Source organism: Thamnophis sirtalis, unplaced genomic scaffold (genome assembly GCF_051295495.1).
Source record: "Thamnophis sirtalis isolate CommonGarterSnake01/CBP01778 unplaced genomic scaffold, rThaSir2_p1.2 scaffold_9, whole genome shotgun sequence".
NCBI lineage: Eukaryota > Metazoa > Chordata > Lepidosauria > Squamata > Natricidae > Thamnophis > Thamnophis sirtalis.
The window spans coordinates 14,350,187-14,369,890 of record NW_028261389.1 but is presented as its reverse complement, the minus strand read 5'-3'; the positions used below and the strand labels follow the sequence as shown (position 1 = coordinate 14,369,890).

The window sequence follows — 19,704 nt, the reverse complement described above, 5'->3', positions numbered from 1 at the left end:
TCGGTACACTCCTTCTATCTGGGATGGTCGTCCTCTTCCACCGAGCACGCAGCTTCGGGAGGGAGGCACATGGAGCGGTGAGGGAGGAAGGGGACACCCGCCTAGCCAGCCAGATCAGCCAAATCAACCCTGGCGATCAATGTGACAGATGTCGCAGCCAGATCGCCCTCACATCCAGAATCATACCAATGATACAGTTATATTTCAGACTCCTGCTTTCTCTGGGACTCATCTGAATCTAGGTCAAGAAATTAAATGATCTGCTCCAAAAAAAGCAAAAAACCTTTATGTTTGAGGGTTGTGTGGATCGGCTCCAAGTCCTGTACATAAATTGCTCAGAAGTAAGAAATTAAACTATATAACATAGCAAGCGTTCTACTATATAAACTTGGTATGTTAAGTTACACAGCAAAAAGAGAGCCATGTTGCAAAACAAATTTAAAAATATTCCTTTCTTGCAGATTAATTCCATGTTTCTTGGCTCCGCACTTGCACACGATCGGAGTTGGAAATGAAGCATGTCCATCTGGCGCGGTTATGTTCCGCCTGCTATTTTCCACTTCATTTTGCTTTCAAAAGGTTGTGCATAATTTTGGCCAGAATCAAGTAGGATGTCAGGCCTGACATAGGAAATGTACAGGTTTTGACTGAGTGGCTGATACACAAATTAAAATATGTTGGTAAATAATTACAGGAGCATTTCGTAACCTGATGTCCTGCTGATGGTAACATGTTGAAGGAGGCTATCCATAGGTTGATAATGATGATGGACAATAGCCACTATAAATAAGTAAGCCAACAAGAGATATTCACCAGCAAGAATTTACCAAGACTGAATAGACTCATCTTCATTTTCATTTGTGTTTTAAGCAGATGCTTAAATATTAGAAGCTCTAGTACGGCTATACATTTCCTTTAAAAGAATCTATATACCTATTGTATGTGAATGCTTAGAATGCTTAATGTATTATTAATCCTTACATTAATTTGGTTTTTTTTTGCTCATGTTCTGATGGGAAATTGTTCCCTAACCATAAACTGATTTCCTTGAAGAAACTTTATATTGAAAACTTTATATTGAAAACAATACTAGAATAGGAATCAGAAGACAGAAAAGGGCGTGTTTAATTTCTAAAAGATTTCTCCTAATTAAATGAAATAACTTATTTACATTTACACTATAATGAAATCTCTTTGAAAATTCTTAAAGCTGAAAATGACCAGCATCTATTCTAAGTATAGCAAAAATCCAGAATGCCAAATGAAATAAACTTTTCTTATCATCTGTAACAGAAACAGAAAGATGCATCTTTGGGTAAATGGCCAGTTCCTCTATATTAGTGTAAGAGGGACACACAATTGGTATATTTCAAAATGTGTGAAGTATTTCTGCCAGGGCTAATGTATAGCTCTAGTACGGCTATACATTTCCTTTAAAAGAATCTATATACCTATTGTATGTGAATGCTTAGAATGCTTAATGTATTATTAATCCTTACATTAATTTGGTTTTTTTTTGCTCATGTTCTGATGGGAAATTGTTCCCTAACCATAAACTGATTTCCTTGAAGAAACTTTATATTGAAAACTTTATATTGAAAACAATACTAGAATAGGAATCAGAAGACAGAAAAGGGCGTGTTTAATTTCTAAAAGATTTCTCCTAATTAAATGAAATAACTTATTTACATTTACACTATAATGAAATCTCTTTGAAAATTCTTAAAGCTGAAAATGACCAGCATCTATTCTAAGTATAGCAAAAATCCAGAATGCCAAATGAAATAAACTTTTCTTATCATCTGTAACAGAAACAGAAAGATGCATCTTTGGGTAAATGGCCAGTTCCTCTATATTAGTGTAAGAGGGACACACAATTGGTATATTTCAAAATGTGTGAAGTATTTCTGCCAGGGCTAATTCTCATATTATGTTTGCCAGTGCTGAGAATTAGATCTCCCTCAAGAAAGTTCCTCATACATACTAGAATGCATTAATATTAAGTGCTCCCAAGATTCAATGGTAAGTATCTTCAAATCATGACTATATAAACTGATGGGATAGCCATGCTTCCATATAAATGAAATTTCATTTATTAGATGCTTTCACGGTAGTGATCTCATGACTGCTCAAGGTTTTGTTAATAAGATGTGTTAGAAAGGATCTTTGCTAACTTTTCTGTGCTATCAATTTTACTGGTGACTAGAAACTAGAAACCATATATAAGTCATAATTCTTTAGTAGGCTCAGAGATCTTGAACAGAAAGCAGGCCCTGCGTAAAGGAACAGAAGTAGTAGTGTGGGATGGAGAAGCATTAGCCAATGGGTTTGGCAGTGTGACAGTCATTCATTGGGGTTCGTTTTACCTGTTTCCACTGAGGTATTGGGGCATGGCGGCCCTGCTCTCGCTGTCGATAGGCAGGATGGCTGAGAGCACGGTCTTGATAAGGCTGGGCAGATTGTTGCACGCAGGTCGTAACATGCCCAGATGGTGGGCATTTCCACAAAAGGCAAAAAACGGAACTCACAAAGAAACCCACAAAGGGACGGGGTAGAAATTGAACAGGGTGATTCGAAGACAGACATCAAAGAGGGGTGGGGGAGGAAACGGAGTAAGGAAAAATTAGTTGGCAAAGCAAAAAAATAGAGAAATATTTAAAAATGGAGGAGGGGGGGAAAGGGGGGAAGGAAGACAGAAAACTTAGCCATGAGGAGGCCATCTGTCTCCTATTATTTGGACAAGTTATTTGAATAGGTTTAGATTGGAAGTGAACTATCAGAGGGGAGGGGGAATTCCTAAAATAATCACAGCACAGATGTTTTAATCCGTTCTTCATGCCAACAGTATCTTTACCAGGGTATCATTTGAAATTCTGGCATTCCATTTGCAGCACATTTGCAAATTGGATACAATGCTCGCTGGGAGAAGATACGTCTCCCGTGGTGCTCAGTCAAGTTAAATAAAACCTATAGGATTCCTGGGTGAAGCCGGTTATTTGAACCACTTTCTCAAGCAGAGAAGCTGGTTATGTATTAATGATTCATTGCAACAGCTACTGAAAAACCGTCTTCTGTATGTTGAACAGATGGCAATTCATCAAAGATTATTTTACAAAGGAGTTCCCTGAAGGCTACGTTTAACACCGGGATGAGCACAGAACGGGGGCTGGTGGTGCTCTCAAGCAGTAGCTTTCATGACCTGGGAACCTGATCAGGCCTCTAACCCCCCCCCCCCGCCCCACCCCCCCAAATTGTTTCTAGACACTGAGCAAAGACATGGCAACTTGCCAGCATGTCTCCATATTCCAGCACTGCTCTTTGACAGATTGGCATAAAACCCCAGCAGGATTTTAAAAAGAGCTTCTTTATTCCTAGAATGCAAGTGCAGCTTTTATAACTTATTTGGCTACAGAGGGAGGCTGCATGCCCTCCTATCAAATTCAAATGCCCCTCCAAGGCAAGAAGATCCATCGTTTATTCACTAAAGCCCCAAATGCATCCAATACCGGATCCCTTCTCACCTGTCTCCGGAGACCCGTGGACTGTGCAGGAGCGTTCTCCTCAAATTTGGCTAGCAGTTGTGTTGCCATAGACTTCACTTTATTCTGGTTCCCGATGGCGGCATCAATTCTTCTTTCGGTCAGGGCACTTACAAGAGTGGGCCTGTCTTCACGACAGCTTCTGGAAGTGTCCTCCTACAAAATCAGTGTCAAGAACGGATTAAGAGTTTCCTTTCGGATGCGCTTGAAAATCCCTCTACCCAATTCAAGCTCTGAGCATCATTGTGAGTCCTGAAGCATGTTCTCATTCTTGCCAGTTTAGCTTTGCTCACATCCAAGTTCAAAGTAGCCTAATCTTACCATCAAATTAAAAAAAAAAGAGTAGGCATAGGCCAGGGGTGTCAAACTTGATTTCATTGAGGGCCGCATCAGGGTTGACCTCAGGCGGCTGGAGTGGACATGGCCAGGGTGGGTGTAGCCACCTTGACGTCATTCGTGTTGGACGCCAACGTTTTTTGCAACCCACCACTCTCCCAACTGTCCCAGTTTTGTCTGTTGGTATTTACATAGCTGCATGAAGATAGTTATTTAAGTGTGCCCAAAACAATAGAAATGTGATTTGTTTTCAAGCGAAAATAGTTATATTGGCACTTGGGATGAGTGCTAATAGTTCTAGATTGACAGAATCAAACCTGGACTATTCTAGCTCTTGATTTCCATTTATTGGCTATTTTGATTGTTGCGTTCAATTTACTTTGGCTTTTGCATTCATTTCATTTGAAGTACGCAGAAATTACTGATTTAAAAATGCTTTGCTGAGTTACAGTTCCATGCAACTGTGCAAATATATGATCCCCGAGTGACTCCTCTAATTCAAATTAGCTAAGATTCTTAAATGAACAGGAATTTAAAAAATGAAAACCGTATCACTTACGTCTTCTGACTGGCTGGTTTTCCTCCTTTTTCCTGAGCCATCCAGATCTTTCTCCTTTTTATCCTAAGCAGAAGAGAGAGAATTCTGAGTCCCCATTGTCTCTATATCATGCTATATATATGATGATAATGTGATTATTCCTGTTTTTCCCATCTGAGAACAACGGGAGGACCTTTTTCTGAAGTGAGCCGGTGTATCTGTAACGTTTTAGTACAGCCTCTTCAATGATGAACTACAACCTCAACCGCATGTGCAGAAGCATTTTTTTCATATTGCACATGTGTGTGTGCACACAAGCGAACTGGCACTGGTGACTGCTGGAACCCACCCCTGGGGGAGAGGGAGACAGTGTTTGTGTTTGAGGGGGGAGTCCATTGTAACTTTGAAGTACAGGTAATCCTCGACTTACAACTGTTCATTTAGTGACTGTTCAAAGTGACAATGGCACTGAAAAAAGTGACTTATGACAGTTTTTCACAGTTACGGCCTTTGCAGAATCCCCCTGACCATGTGATCAATATTCAGAATCTTGGTAACTGGATCATATTTATGACTGTTGCAGTGTCCTAGGGTCACATGATCTTCTTTTGCGACCTTCTGACAAGCAAAGTCTATCGGGAAGCCAGATTCACTTAACAACCAGGTTATTAACTTATCAGCTGCAGTGATTCGCTTAACAACTATGGCAAGAAAGGTTGTAAAATAGGGCAAGACTGACTTAACAAATGTCTTACTTAACAACAGAAATGTTGGGCTCAACTGGGGTGGTAAGTTGAGGACTACTTGCAGTCATCCAGACAACAACCTTTCAGAATTAATGCCATACATATCTTGGGAACTGCATTGTCTCTGAAAAATATCCATGCCTATGGCACCAGATTAACTGTCTTTTGTTACTCTTACAGATTATTCATTATATGTATAATAATATTATACACATCTACAAGTATCTATTATAGATCTGTCTGTAGTTCAGAGAACAGAATGTTTCCATTCAATAATACAATACAGCAGAATTGGAAGGGACCTTGGAGGTCTTCTAGTCCAACCCCCTGCCTAGCCAGGAAACCCTATACCATTTCAGACAAATGGATATCCAACATCTTCTTAAAGACTTCCAGTGTTGGGGCATTCACGACTTCTGGAGGCAAACTGTTGCACTGATTAATTGTTCTAACTGTCAGGAAATTTCTCCTCTAAGTTGCTTCTCTCCTTGATTAGTTTCCACCCATTGCTTCTTGTTCTGCCCTCAGGTGCCTTGGAGAATAGTTTGATTCCCTCTTCTTTGTGGCAACCTCTGAGATATTGGAACACTGCTATCATGTCATGTAATTAATTAATTATGATGATGATGATGAAGAAGAACAACTTCACTACAACTTGATTTGCTAGCTTCCATTCAGTTATGCACTGGACATTTTAGTTTAGACTTCAACTTCAAACTAGGAGCAAAATATATTATTTCTGAAATATGAGTCCCATTTCTAAGTTGCCACCAACATTGAGAAAATTATGACCAATTGGTTCACTTGCATAATTACACAATGCAAATGATATAAATTTGGATTTAACTGATATTCCTTCAAGTGGGCTATTAAATCACAATCTTACTGATGTTTACCTTTATTTTAAAAACATTGTTATTACCTTTGGGGTCCGTTTCCGTGAAATAGTCTGTCCCAACTTGCTTAGGAAGGAAATTGGTGATTTAGTGTTAGTGATTAAAGCAGCTTTTTCTTCTGCATTCAGTTCCAGATTATCTATAAAAAGAAATAAAAAATTAATGGAGGCATAACAAAATAAAAAAATCTCCCAAAGTTCACACTTTGATGTTGGCTCTTTGCAACACAAGTATATCTATTTCCGCTGTCTACATTCAGTTTGTAAACTATAAAAGTTAATCCTCCATTTAATCTTTTTTCCATTCTAGGAATTGATTTTCATTGCAATCATTTAAGATCCATAACAAGACAATGTTTGCCACCCTCAAGTAGAGATGCTTAACAAGGAAGATATTATTTTTCTAATATATTTATGTATATTTTATCTCCAAAGACAAAATACAAGGTCTTATTTTTCTGGGATCAATTTATTTTCATATTCTTACTGCAAAACTACTTTAGCTTTGGCAACACAACTACATTTTCAGATATTATTGCTTCTAACCATTTGGTTAGATCATATAAGGTACATATTTATCACTACAACCTGTTATTCACAGACTTGCTCTAACATAAAGTCTTCAACTTTCTTCCTCTAGAAGTTCCTACTTTTTTTAAGGTCACATTTTTACCTTTAATATTAAATAGTAATAGAACCAGTTTGAACATTTTTTCATAATTCATCAGCAATGTAAAAATATCACAAAGGTGAAGAGCTAGTCTTGATGGAAAGACACTATGATAGTAGCAGACAGGTCAATCTTCTATCTCATCACTTCAGAAATAATTCAATCCAGAAGGCTTCACAAAATAATGTCCCCATAAGAACAATTGGGATTACAGTTTACTATATTGCATTCATACAGACACAGAAAACATTCTCTTTCAGCATCGAAGTAAATGAATTGTTCTAGACTAGAACAAGAGCAGTCACTTCTATATTGCAACTTTCAAAGATTGTAGTAGAGGCATAAGATGTATCTTACCATTGGAAGGAAGAGAGTCCTTGAACATCTCATAAAATTGGGTGAGATACATGACCATAGACAACTTGTCTGGTTCACTAACTGATGCCATATCTCTGCCAGTCATGATGGGAGAAATTCCAAGCTCTTTCTCAGCAATGTCAAATGCTAGCTGATTATTCTTCTCGATGTTGTATTCATCTACAGAATCAAAATCTCTGGAAGAGAAAAATACATTTTCTAAATTAGAACAAAAACTCAATCTACTATAGCTTCTTCTTCTTGTGCCATATCCGTCATCAGATGTTGGCGATCATGTCGGAAATCCTATTTTTGTCAACAGCCGCACGAAGAAGTGCTGCTGAGTTTGCCCAAACCAGTCCCTTAGGTTTTGAAGCCATGATGTTCTTCTTCTGCCTGGACCCCATTTGTCTTTCAATTTTTCCCAGGAGGATTAAGTGAAGGATGCTGTATTTTTCTGAGTGTCGCATCGAATATCCAAAATATTCTAACTTTTGCTTTTTAATGGCTTTGGTGATTTCCCTTGGCTTTCCCAGGCGGCTTATCACCTCCTCATTTGTGATTTTGTCAGCCCATCGTACATGTAACAGCTGTCTGTAAATCCATATTGCAAATGCTTCTAGTTTCTTCAAGTGATTTTCTGGCAGAGACCAACTGTCTACTCCATAGAGCAGGATAGAAAAGATGACAAGCCTGATTTTCAGCCTTTAGTTTAGGAAAATATAAATACCCCCTCAATTGCCTGACTGAATTTCTTCAAATAGCCATTCACAAGCAAATGCTATTGCTTACATCAAGTCTGGACGAAATCGATGAATAATAGCACACAGTGCAAGGCCACTCTTCCATGACGTTGTAAGATCTGTTATGTTCACACCAGCATAGCCGTCTGTCTGCCTCTGACACCAGCCCAGAAGTTTGCTAGAACGGGCCACAGACTCTGAAATAAACATTGAGGTACAGGATTTTAGTGTTCGATGTGATTATGAAAGTAGTATTCTCAATCATTCTGGTGGACAAAGGCCATTTGTAATATTTGGACAGAGAACTAAGAAATAGAAAGTAGCAACGCATGGGTGAGTTCCTACGGTGTTGGTACCTGTTCGCTTCGCATGCCAGCCGCACTTTGCTTGCGCATGCGCAGTACACTGGAAATTGCGCAAAGACCATTAATCCATTAAACACTAATAAAAAGCATGCTGGCAAAGGCAGCAGAGACCAGGAAACCGGTTTGGGGGAGTGGCCAGCCTGGGTCGCTGCCAGTACTGCAATCCAGGCCAAATTACCACTACCAGTTCACCTGAAGTGGTGCAAACCGGTAGCAACCCACCTCTGTAGTTTTTGGCAATCGTCTTTCTTTATTCTTTTTTAACTATTTTCCTTTCCCATCTCAAAATGGCCCAAGAACTGTAACATCAGTCTTTAACAATCATGCTTTGGAGGGGTAGCTTGGGCATTGAAAATGGAACTCAAGTCAACATGATGCCCCAGAGCTATGGGCTGCCCACCCCCATTATAAATCAATTTTATTCTGACTGGTGCTCTTCATCTATACTGAACTAGAGATTAAAGAACAGTAGTGTTCCCATATCTCAGGGGCTGCCAGAAAGAAGAGGGAGTCAAACCATTATCCAAAGCACCTGAGGGCAGGACTAGAAGCAATGGTAGAAACTAATCAAGGAGAGAAACAACTAAGAACTAAGGAGAAACTTCGTGACAGTTACAACAATTAATCAATGGAACAACTTGCCTCCAGAGGTTGTGAATGCTCCAACACTGGACGTTTTTAAGAAGATGTTGGATATTCATTTGTCTGAAGTAGTGTAGGGTTTCCTGCCTAAGCAGGGGGTTTGGACTAGAAGATCTCCAAGGTCCCTTCCAACTGTTATTCTATTCTAATTTCATGCCAATATTGCATAACTAAATGACATATAGGCCTAAAGGGCATGTTGGACAATAGCTTTGAAGTATATAACACAACAATTCTTCAAGAAGGCATCACATTGGGAAAGATTGTTCACAAACTCAGGTTTACATCAGTCAGAAAATACTAATATCCTGGTTTTGACAGCACAACAAAACCCTGTCTCTCTGTTTTTAATGCACACAGAGCTCTAAGGAAAATGTTTTTATTCTCATTCCTGCCCATAAGAATCTAAGTGTACATAAGTGAATACTAAGTGTATTTATAAGAGCCTGAGGGTCAAAGAGATCACTAATGGCTACAGCACAGCTTAAGTAAATATGCAGCCAATATTCTCTTAATGCACTATTTGAAAATGGCAGCTGGCATTGGAATCCAATTTCAAATTTCCAGGAAGGGAAGGGGGAAAAAAGACAGTAACGAAGAATACATGGAATGTCTTACCATTCCGCGATAACTTTGGTGTCCTGGAATTCACTAAATTTTCTATCTCCAGATGAATATCCTTCAGATCTCCTGTGTCGTACAAGTGACGTACCTTCAGCAGTCCAAAAAGAGTGCATGTATCACATCAAATGTCAAGATAACAACAAAGCAATTGCCCACTGGCCAAAGAGTGGGCAAAGGGTATTAAGTATCTGCAGAAAGCTCACTTCTAATGCAGCACAGGAAGATTAATGGCCAGTGACTCTTGATTGTTTAATGCATTTGAACATTGCATATTAATGTCAAAAACCACCCCAAGCTGTTTCCACGTTTTGCCTTTACACCCTAGGATTCACTGAGATCTCACATCTAAATATTTAACAAGCCCAAAGATGTTCTTCCTCCAAGTTTAGATTATAGTAGCCAATGGCTATCACTTGTTTATACATTTCATGGAATAAAGATTAACTAAAATTAAAAAAAAAATAAACCTGACCAAATAATTCTGGAATTATTTCCCTTTCCAATACACTTTTTGTCTTCCCTTTCCAATACACTTTTTGTCTTAATTATTATATAAACAAACGTTTATTTTATTTAATATCGTTCCATGGACATATATGAACATAACTGAGGTAGAGGTAAAGGTTCCCCCCAAATATACGTTCCTGACTCTAGGGGGCGGTGCTAATCTGTTTCAAAGCCAAAGAGCCAGCACTGTCCGAAGATGTCTCTGTGGTCATGTGACCGGCGTGACTAAACGCTGAAGGCGCATGGAATGCTGTTACCTTCCCACCAAAGCTGGTTCCTATTTTTCTAGTTGCATTTTTAGATGCTTTTGAACTGCTAGGTTGGCAGAAGCTGGGACAAGTCACAGGAGCTCACTCCGTTACACGGTGCTAGGGAACAGCTGACTTTTCTGATTGACAAACTCAGCCTCTTAGCCACTGAGCCACCATGTCCCTCACATAATTACTCAAAGCCAAAAGTGACCCAAAGACTTATTTTGTGCAAGTTTTGATTTATTCTGCTCTGTAGCTGCAACTGATACTGTATGTTATGCTGTAGTACTTCAGTGCTGTATTTATATTACTTCAATGCCATTTCTTCAACTGGTTGCATAAGGTGTCCATCATAAATCCTGGAACACCCCAGGATAGAGCCAATTACCTGGCTTGGCCTTAGGAAATTGATATTGATGTTGGGGTATCGAGTGACAGGATCAATGCTGTATTGGCTGAAGTTCTTGCTGACATTTTCTGGCGTAGTTTGAGGCAACAACCTATAGATGCTCTCTCTAGGAAAAAACAGGACAATGGTGCAAGCTTCAGTGATATAAAAGACATTGATAGACATGACTTTACTACTTAGAGCAAAATGACTATATTCTACTGGGTGGATGGCATGTACCATGTCAGTGATGGCTAACCTTTTCTGGACTGACTGTCCAAATGCATGCACACATACCCAAACCCCACAAAAGCAATGCCCGCATGACCCCCGTGCATATGCCCCACCCCTGCATGCATGCACCCCTGCCACGCCACGCCCCTGTGCATGCGCCCTCTTCCACGCATGCGTGGCAGAGACCCAACAACCAGCCAGTCAGTGGGAGGTGCGCACATATGTGCGGTGAAGCTAAAGTAGGGCAACAGCTTGCGTGCCCACAGAGAGGGGTCTGTATGCTAACTGTGGTACGCATGCCAAAGGTTCGCTATCACGGTACAATGGTGTCTCAACTGCAGGTAGTCCTCGACTTACAACCATTAATTTAGTGGTCATTCGAGGTTAAAAACGGCGCTGAAAAAAAGTGACTTAGGACCGCTTTTCACATTTAACGACCATTACAGCATCCCCAAAGCCACATGATCCAAATTTGGATGCTTGGCAACTGGTTCATATTTATGATGGTTCCAGTGTGCCAAAGTCACCTTATGCAACTTTCTGACAAGCAAAATCAATGGGGAAATCCAGATTCACTCAACAGCTTTCACAACTGGAGTGGTTCATTTAACAACTGTGGTAAGAAAGTTCATTAAATGGGGCAAAACACACTTAGCAAATGTTTTTGCTTAGCAAAAGAAATTTGAAGCTCAATTGTGGTCTTAAAGCAAGGACTACCTGTCTTTCTGTGAAATGGTTATACTTTTCTGCATCTAGAATAATTGCCTGATCCATACCCAAACAGCTTGACGCTAGCATTTATACCCATGATGGCGAACCTATGGCACGTGTGTCACAGGTGGCAAGCAGAGCCATTTCTGAGGACACGCAAGGCATTGCCCTGTCAGGTGCAGCGCGCATGCGTGTGCTGGCCAGCTGATTTTTGGCCTTGATTTTCGGCCATTTTTTCAGGAGGCTTCCCTGATGCCTCCAGAGGGAGAAAAATGGCCCAACGTGTCATTCCTGAACTTCCGGTTTATGCATTGGGCTATTTTTCGCCTTCCGGAAGCTTCAGGGCAACCTGGAAGGCAGTTCCTGAACTTCCAATTTGTGTGTTGGGCCATTTTTCACCATCCCCAGGCTCCTAGAAATCCTCTGGAGCCTGGGGAGGGCGAAAAACAGACCTACTGGGCCCAGCGGAAGTCGGAAAACAGGCCATTTGCAGCCTCCGGAGGGCCTTGGGGGGGGGGGGGGAGGCTGTTTTCGCCCTCCCCAGGCTCCAGGAAAGCCATATGCAGGGGAAACAGCACAGCACAGGGGGGCATTAAATTATGGCGGTGGGCACACGAGCATGTGTGATAACGCGCAAGTGTGCTTTTGGCAACTGAAGCAAAAAAGGTTCGCCATCACTGATTTATACTTTCAAATGAATGAAACAGGGCCCTTTCCGAGTCTTCCATATTGCAAGAAACAGCTGCTTGGTTGGGTAAGCAGAAAAAGAAACTTCTCTTCAGAAGCAGGAATAAATAGAGAAGAAGTCATTTTGATTATGGTCTTAATTTCCAGTGCTCTTGAGCTAGGCTTCACTGACTATCAGCGAAGTACATACCAACGGAATTTTCGCCTTGCAAAGATAAGCAAAGTGGCATCTGACAAACTGCATATTTCATGCAGTTTTCAAACCAGGACAATGCTTGGCCTGTTGAGAGGAGCCAAATGCAATGAGAAAACTCAGAAAGGTGAGTGAGGCTTAACTGGGATATTTAAGGGAGTTAAACAAGAGAAGAAGATTAATGAGCATTGTGTTGTTAATTCTTCCATGAGGCGAAAATTAAAGGGAGCAGGAAATAATTAATACTTAGCAACAGGACATCTATTTAATTTGTTCCAGGTTTTTGTACTGCCATCATTTTTACACATTTTACCATCTCCCCCTAATGTACAAAAAGGGAAGCTAATAATGCTATTGTTTAATGAAAGAAAAATGCATATTGGAAAAGAACAGTTTTTAACTACACTGCTCCTTAGCACTTTTTAAGATAGTTACCTGTTCTGTCCCCCCTTCACGGCTCTTAACAAACAGCAGGCAGAGAAACTTAAAAGGACTTTTCTTTATCAGTTCTCGGCTCCGACTGGCTTCGAGCCCAAAAATAACATAAATACAGTCTTTGACCAGATAACAAAATACAAAACAAATCTCTCTTACGGCAACTCAAGTTGAACAAAACGAAAGCAAAGCAATTCTTCCAAAGTCTCTATGAATCAGGGTTACAGAAATACAGAGCACTTATCCAAGTGAATCTTACATAAACCACGACTGATGATCAAACAATGATGATCAAGGCACGCACGAAGGAACGTATGTTGACTCCTGTGACTAGGGCATGGCAGCATCCGTCCTTTTCTCTCCAAACCTGCCTCTCACAAGCCCCAGCTGCATAATGAATCTTGTATCCCGAAAAAACTCACAGCAGACATCTGCTGAGTCACAACAGTTACGTATACTGTATAATAGCTCATTTTTAAATGATCAGTTCCTATAATTCTAAAATTACAGGAACAATGCCATTTTAACAATGCCACTTAAATGTAGGTTTCACTTATTTCAATCCATCCTATGAACTGCCTCCTTGATTATAATGTCATATAATTTTCTGGATCAATCTGCCTCGCCAAATCTTCCGCGTCCTTTTTACATGTCTCACTCAGTTAAATAATTCACTAAAATTATTAAAAAGACACTTTTAAAAGTCATCAAACAAAGGGAGACTTACATTTGTATTGTGTACACACAAAACTAAGCTAAAGGGGTTGAATAATTTGTGGTTCATATGTTGTAGTAACCCAAACATTGCTTTGCAAATTGTGTGAAACAACTATGACATTAAACTTTATATTGGGGCTTAGTGTGTTATGTGAAGGTAACAATCGTGGTTATTTAACCTGAATTTTGGACTTAAGGATGTTGCCAATTAGAAGCATAATGAGGCAACTTTCTCTCTGCCCCCCCCCCCTAATTATGTTCAGATACTTCAGTTTAAGCCATCTTTTACCCCATGCACGAAGAGAAAAGTGTGTTTCTTCCTTTCTATGCTACTGTAGCAGAACACAGAAAATGACAAATATCTCTGGATAACACATTGACTAGCATAGGGACAAATAGGCGGGCACAGAATTGACACACAGGAAGATGCTAATAAATGCACACACACTGCATATTAATGAGCCTGAACTTGCATACTCTTAGACATACAGTAGATACATTTTAATAGTAGATAAATTTCCTGCTTATGACAGCATACACATGCACGTATAAATATGCATACAGAGAAACAAGCATTTCCTTACCTTTCTGCAAGGACCTCCAAAGGACCTGTTCCTAAGGACCAGCTTCGTACCATCCATGCAGAGTCCATGGCAGCAAGAAAGCCTCTGGCTATTCCAGTTCCCATTGGCCAAAATGGCTGGAAAGCAACAATAAAAAGAGGTGGGGAGGAATAAGAGAAGGGCAGATACTGTATATTCCATGGGAAACCATGGCTGAGACGCTTCCTTTGTAAATACATTGCAAAACTACTTTAAAACTCCAAGGGAGCACCTGTAGGACAAGATCTGATGGGACTGCTAGAGATCATTCAAAGTCCTAGAACAGTAATGGCTAATCTTTTTAGTATTGTGTGCCAAAAGCGGGGGGAGAACACGGGGGTTGTCCGTGGGTGTGCCCATACCCATAATTCTATGTCTGCAAACCACCACCCCCCTCCAGAGAGAGAAAAATGGCCCAACATTCCCGAACTTCTGGTTTACATATTGGGTTATTTTTCACCCTCCGGAGGCTTCAGGGAAGCCTCCGAAGGGTGAAAAACGGCTGAAAATGAAGGCCAAAGTCAACTGGCCAGCGCGCGCATGTATGCTGGAACTGACAGGGCAACACCTTGCGTGCCCTAACAAATGACTCCGCGTGCCAACTGTGGCACACATACCATAGGTTCACCATCACAGTCCTAGAATAATTTCTTGAAGTCCAATATAACATTGTGAACAACCTTGTTTAATGCCAAATTAAAGACTCTATATAACCATGTTCTTCATACCCCAATGGGGTATCAAGTAGAGGACTACTTCTAATGGGGCCTTGTGTCCTAATGGGCCCTGTGTTTAAAATGTCAGAAATTCATGTCACTTTTTCATGTCACTCCTTTTTACGTTGAAATCAGAGTTACAATAAAACTCATTTATTCTGAAAACAACAATAATTCTAATCTCTACTGAAATTTTCGTATTGCATTTCTGTTCATCTTCAGAGATATCTGTGACTCCGAAAAGTATAAATATGCCCTCAATATATAACAATGAAATCACCTTAGATATGCACATGTGCTACTCATTTAATGTTTGAGGACCTTACCATTATTCACTAAACATATAATATACAAGTAGTTCTCAACTTATGACCTTTCATTAATTATGGTTTAAAGTTACAATGGCCTTGTAAACATTGCTTCACAACCTGTACTTGCACTTAAAACTGTTGTACCACCCCAGTGGCACAAAAAAAAACAACAGCTTAGTGTATTCACTGAGGGAAGCTGGATTTTAATAACCATAAGAGTCATTTAACAATCATAACAATTGTCATAAAATTGGGTCTGATCACGTCGTGACTTGACTTACAACCACACCAACTTACAAGTGAAATTCAGTCCCAATTCTGGTCACAAGTCAAAGACTACTTGTATTTCTTGGGCAAAGAAGATTTTAGAGAAGCAAAATGACTAAGCTAGACACACAGAAGAATAATTAAAATGATCTTTCTATTCATAAGTGAGTAGCTAGGCTGTTGGAATCTATCTCTAAATTCACTTTCATTTCCCTTCCCCCCCCTTAAAAACATTATTTTCATTATTTTCTACATTTTTAAAATCCTAGACTGGACAACTTGAATGAAACTCAAGTTTGCTTCCATTTTAAGTCCTTCAGCAAATGATCTACCCATTTCTACTCAGGGGGAAACACCCTATATCAGTGATGGTGAACCTTTTCGGCACCAAGTGCCAAAAAGGGAGCGTGCACGCACTCGTCTCAGCCGTAAAAAGGAACCATGCGCGCCCGACAATCAGCTGGCCAGTTTGCGGGCGCATGCCAGAAAACAGAAGACTTGCTCTTCCTCTTTCCGGCACTGCCACATGCATGAAGATCAGCTGATCATCGCACGCGCATGCACGCCAGAAACCCAGAAGAGAAAGGGAGACGCCACACGTGCCAAGCGACATGGCTCCGTGTGCCACTTCTGGCATGCGTGCCTTAGATTCGCCATCACGGCCCTATATGATGGTACTTTGAAATGGTGTCCACCATTTTAGCCTACAGCAGGATTGTCAAACTGGCAGGCCATGGGACAGATGCATTACATGCAGGCCACGCCCACCCCAGATCTGCGATGGGGAAAAAACATTGTGAAACGTCACGTGACGGCAACGTGACGTGGCGAGTTTGACACCCGTGGCCCTTAAATATTAAAAGAAAATTAAAAAAGGAAATCGAACAAGAAGAAAGAAATGGTTCAAGGAAGACATAGAGAGAACAAACCTCTAACAAACTGTCCCCGACCAATGCCACCAGCAACGGGTGGCCATTCAATTCTCGGACCATGGCTGCATTCTCTGAGGCATACATGCACGTGAAGTCAAACATTGCCACATCAGGCTGTCCATAGTGGTTGATGGCAAAGTTCAGCGATGGCAGCTGCTGATTCGTTGAGAAGTCAGCAGCTTCCCTGGCGTAGCTGAGCAGAGCCTCTTGGTCCACATTCTCCCGTGACAGTAACAGTTCTGTGTCTGCATAATCCTGCCAGGCAAAATAAAAACTACGTCAGGGTTCCAGGTAATACACCCATAGCGAACAAAACTCCGAGGCAGGTAAATTCCTCAAAGAAGAGTTTTATTGGATATATCAAATTGGCACAGTTCTGGGGGGAAACCGACTCGGAAGGTTCCCGCGGTTTTCATCTAATTAAAAGTAAAAGTTTATACCCCTCCCCAAACAGTCAGTCACATGGTCCAATCAAGGTGCAGCCTGGTTGCCTGGTGACATCACTCCTCCTTTCTCTGACCAGGTGTGAGAATGTCCTTGGTTCTCAAGAGAAAGTATTTTGTTTTGGCTACAACCTCCCCACCCCCTGGCTATCACTATTCCCCCCACCCTCCATCCTCAGCTCCAGTGTGGCAACTGAAGCCAAACATGGTGGCTTCAGTCAGGTCAATTTCGGGGTTGACAAACGAACCACGAGCTATGCATTGAAGATACAGTATAGGTAAATTTCCTTCAGCAGAACAGAAAGGTAGATAATTGCCAATTACAATCTGTTTTGAAAGATTATAGGGCAATGAAAACTAATATTATGATCCCCTAACCTTTTTTTAAACAGGTCAATGGCCTCCTCACCCAGATATAACTGAGCTTCAATGAGCACACTTACGTGTAATATGACTCCTTTGTCCAGCAAGCTCTGTTTTTTGGCAGTCATGACAAAATAATGGGTATCATCTTTGTAGTAAACAATGTTCTCTAGATCAATGCCTAAAATGGAATCAAGAAAAATCAAGAGTCAAGGAACAGGCTTGTAAATGCTTGAGCCCAAATCAGAAAAATGAGTCAAACTCTGCCACCAATAGTAGAAATGCATATCAACTCAGCATGTTTGTCCACTCAGGTTCAAAAGATCACTTAGAACAGGGGTGTCAAACTCAAGGCCCACGGGCCGAATCCACCCCACAGGGTGCTTAAATCTGTCTTGCGGGGCCAACCTGGAAATTGCAAATGATTGGCCTGTGGTGCCTCTGCTAGCAAAAAGGGGGCAGGGGGGGCATGCAGCCCCCCCACCCCGTTTTTGACCTTGATGGCCTCCTGCAGCACTTTGCACTTTGCTGCAGGAAGCCGTCAAGGTCAAAAACATGGGGTGGAGGGGGGAGTGCTGCAGGAGGCTTCCGTCCCATCCCCGCCATCTCTGCCTAGCCCATGGAGGAGAACTACAATGCTGAAGAAATCCACTTTGATACCCCTGACTTAGAACATAATTCACAAGGCCAGATTTCTCTTTAAAATTCCTTCCACTGCAATATTGGAGGATTCATTATTTTGACACTGATTATTAGTTCTTGGCTGTCCTTCAAAAGAAGGGCTTCTGAAAGCACAAATTAGGAAGCACCTTCTTTTAAATGGTCAAAGCAGAACCATCTTCTTCCAGGCATGTCCAATTGTTTTGGACGTTGAGCCCAGAAAACTGCTTTGCATGCTGGGAAAACTGTTGTAATTTGCGAAGATCTTTGATTTGCGAAGATCTTTCTTTGCCACACAAAGAAAACATACTGTAGAAGCCGCAGGATGTACATCTTTCTTTTAGTTCATCCTCTCTGCATGCAAACTGTAAAAACTCACAGCATTCATAGGCTAGGACACGGATGTCAAACTGGTGGCCCGCAGGCCGGATGAATCACGTGCAGGCCACGCCTGCGAATGGGGAAAATGTCACGAAACGTCACATGATGGCAACGTGACGCAGTGAGTTTGACACCCATGGTGTCACAAGAGCATCTCTAGAACAAAGACAGAATGAGATAACGCTGCTTATTTTCAGCTCTCAATCACTTCTACAAACCAGTTGCTTCTCGAAGATCCTGGAAAAACTTCTGGTTGAAAATGAAAGCCACGCCACTGATCTCTTCAACCTTGGCCTCAGCTGTGGTGTTCCGGTTGATAAAGTTTGCCGTAATGGCAATTGCCAGCTTCCCACGAAACTCTTTTCGCCGAAACCCTACAGAACAAATACGCAATGACAAAACAGGCCTCAATTTTGAAATCAACTGCCTGGGGCGGGGGAGGGGGGAGTTTGATGAATACACAGGATGATTTTATCTATAGTAACCAACCATGCATTTAATTTTCTCCCTTGGAAATGAAACTGTACTAAGGTACATGTACAACGTAATGCGCAAAGAGCTATGGAAATTTTTGTTTTTGTTTTTTGGAAGCAGATAAACAAATACAACTCCACACTTAGTTAAGTCATCACTTCGTCTGGCTTTTCTCAACTCTGCCTGATAACAATTCAGCTAACAAATCTTAGATGAAAATTCTTTTCCCAGCTCCATTATCTAGGACAGGGGTCCCCAAACCTGGCAACTTTTAAGACTTGGGGACTTCAACTCCCTGGGAGTTGAAGTCCACAAGTCTTAAAGTTGCCAAGTTTGAAGACCTGTGATCCAGGACATAAAACTGGAAAAGAACTTAAGAAGGAATCTCTTGTATAACTTGCTTGAACACACAGTCTACATATTTAATATAATTTATTCCCATTAAAATGTCTCCCTGGGTAAAGGCCACAAGAAAAACAGCATAATGCAGTAATAAGCAGCGGCTGCAGAAGTCTGTGATGGACTTCCTTTCCCATCATCCTCAGCCAGTAGGGCTAACCTGGCAATAGTTGGGCTGCAGGCATGCCCTACACATCAGCATAAACATCAGTAACAGTTACCTTCCAAAGTATTTCGCCTTCCATCCCCTCCAATTATCACATCAAACTCGTACTCCGACACAGGATGTGTTTTTGGATGGACTTGTGCACGCCAACCTATCCCTGTGGATAAAGTATATATTAACACACCACGTACAAACACGGATACAGACATGTACATGGACTGCACACTCAAGCAATATGTAACTGGGCCTTTCAGTACCAGTGTGGAAAGTTAAGCATCTCATTATATCTGTAAAATGGAATAGCCACCTACAGTCACTACTCATGATGGTCTGATTATACAAGAGGAGAGGTAAAGAAGTCCCTGTGGATTTTACTCCGCTAACCATTGCTGACGATAGGGGGCAGTGCTCA

General features: G+C 41.1%; 1 protein-coding gene across 23 annotated transcripts in view; it reads right to left on the bottom strand.

Moving 5' to 3' along the window:
• MICAL3 (microtubule associated monooxygenase, calponin and LIM domain containing 3) overlaps positions 1-19,704 on the bottom strand; it is a 229,733-nt gene that overhangs the window by 92,270 nt on the left and 117,759 nt on the right. For 22 of the 23 annotated variants that reach the window (XM_087722862.1, XM_087722863.1, XM_087722865.1 and 19 more), the window contains exons 5-17: positions 19,348-19,449; positions 18,472-18,627; positions 17,293-17,393; positions 16,404-16,661; positions 14,163-14,278; positions 10,602-10,728; positions 9,450-9,543; positions 7,874-8,021; positions 7,082-7,278; positions 6,082-6,194; positions 4,435-4,497; positions 3,522-3,695; positions 2,367-2,450 (exon numbers count right to left, since the gene is read on the bottom strand). In XM_087722862.1, the coding sequence (XP_087578988.1) occupies positions 2,367-2,450; positions 3,522-3,695; positions 4,435-4,497; positions 6,082-6,194; positions 7,082-7,278; positions 7,874-8,021; positions 9,450-9,543; positions 10,602-10,728; positions 14,163-14,278; positions 16,404-16,661; positions 17,293-17,393; positions 18,472-18,627; positions 19,348-19,449 (1,733 nt within the window). The remainder of the gene's footprint in view (positions 1-2,366; positions 2,451-3,521; positions 3,696-4,434; positions 4,498-6,081; positions 6,195-7,081; positions 7,279-7,873; positions 8,022-9,449; positions 9,544-10,601; positions 10,729-14,162; positions 14,279-16,403; positions 16,662-17,292; positions 17,394-18,471; positions 18,628-19,347; positions 19,450-19,704) is intronic. The other variant, XM_087722885.1, reaches the window with a different exon arrangement.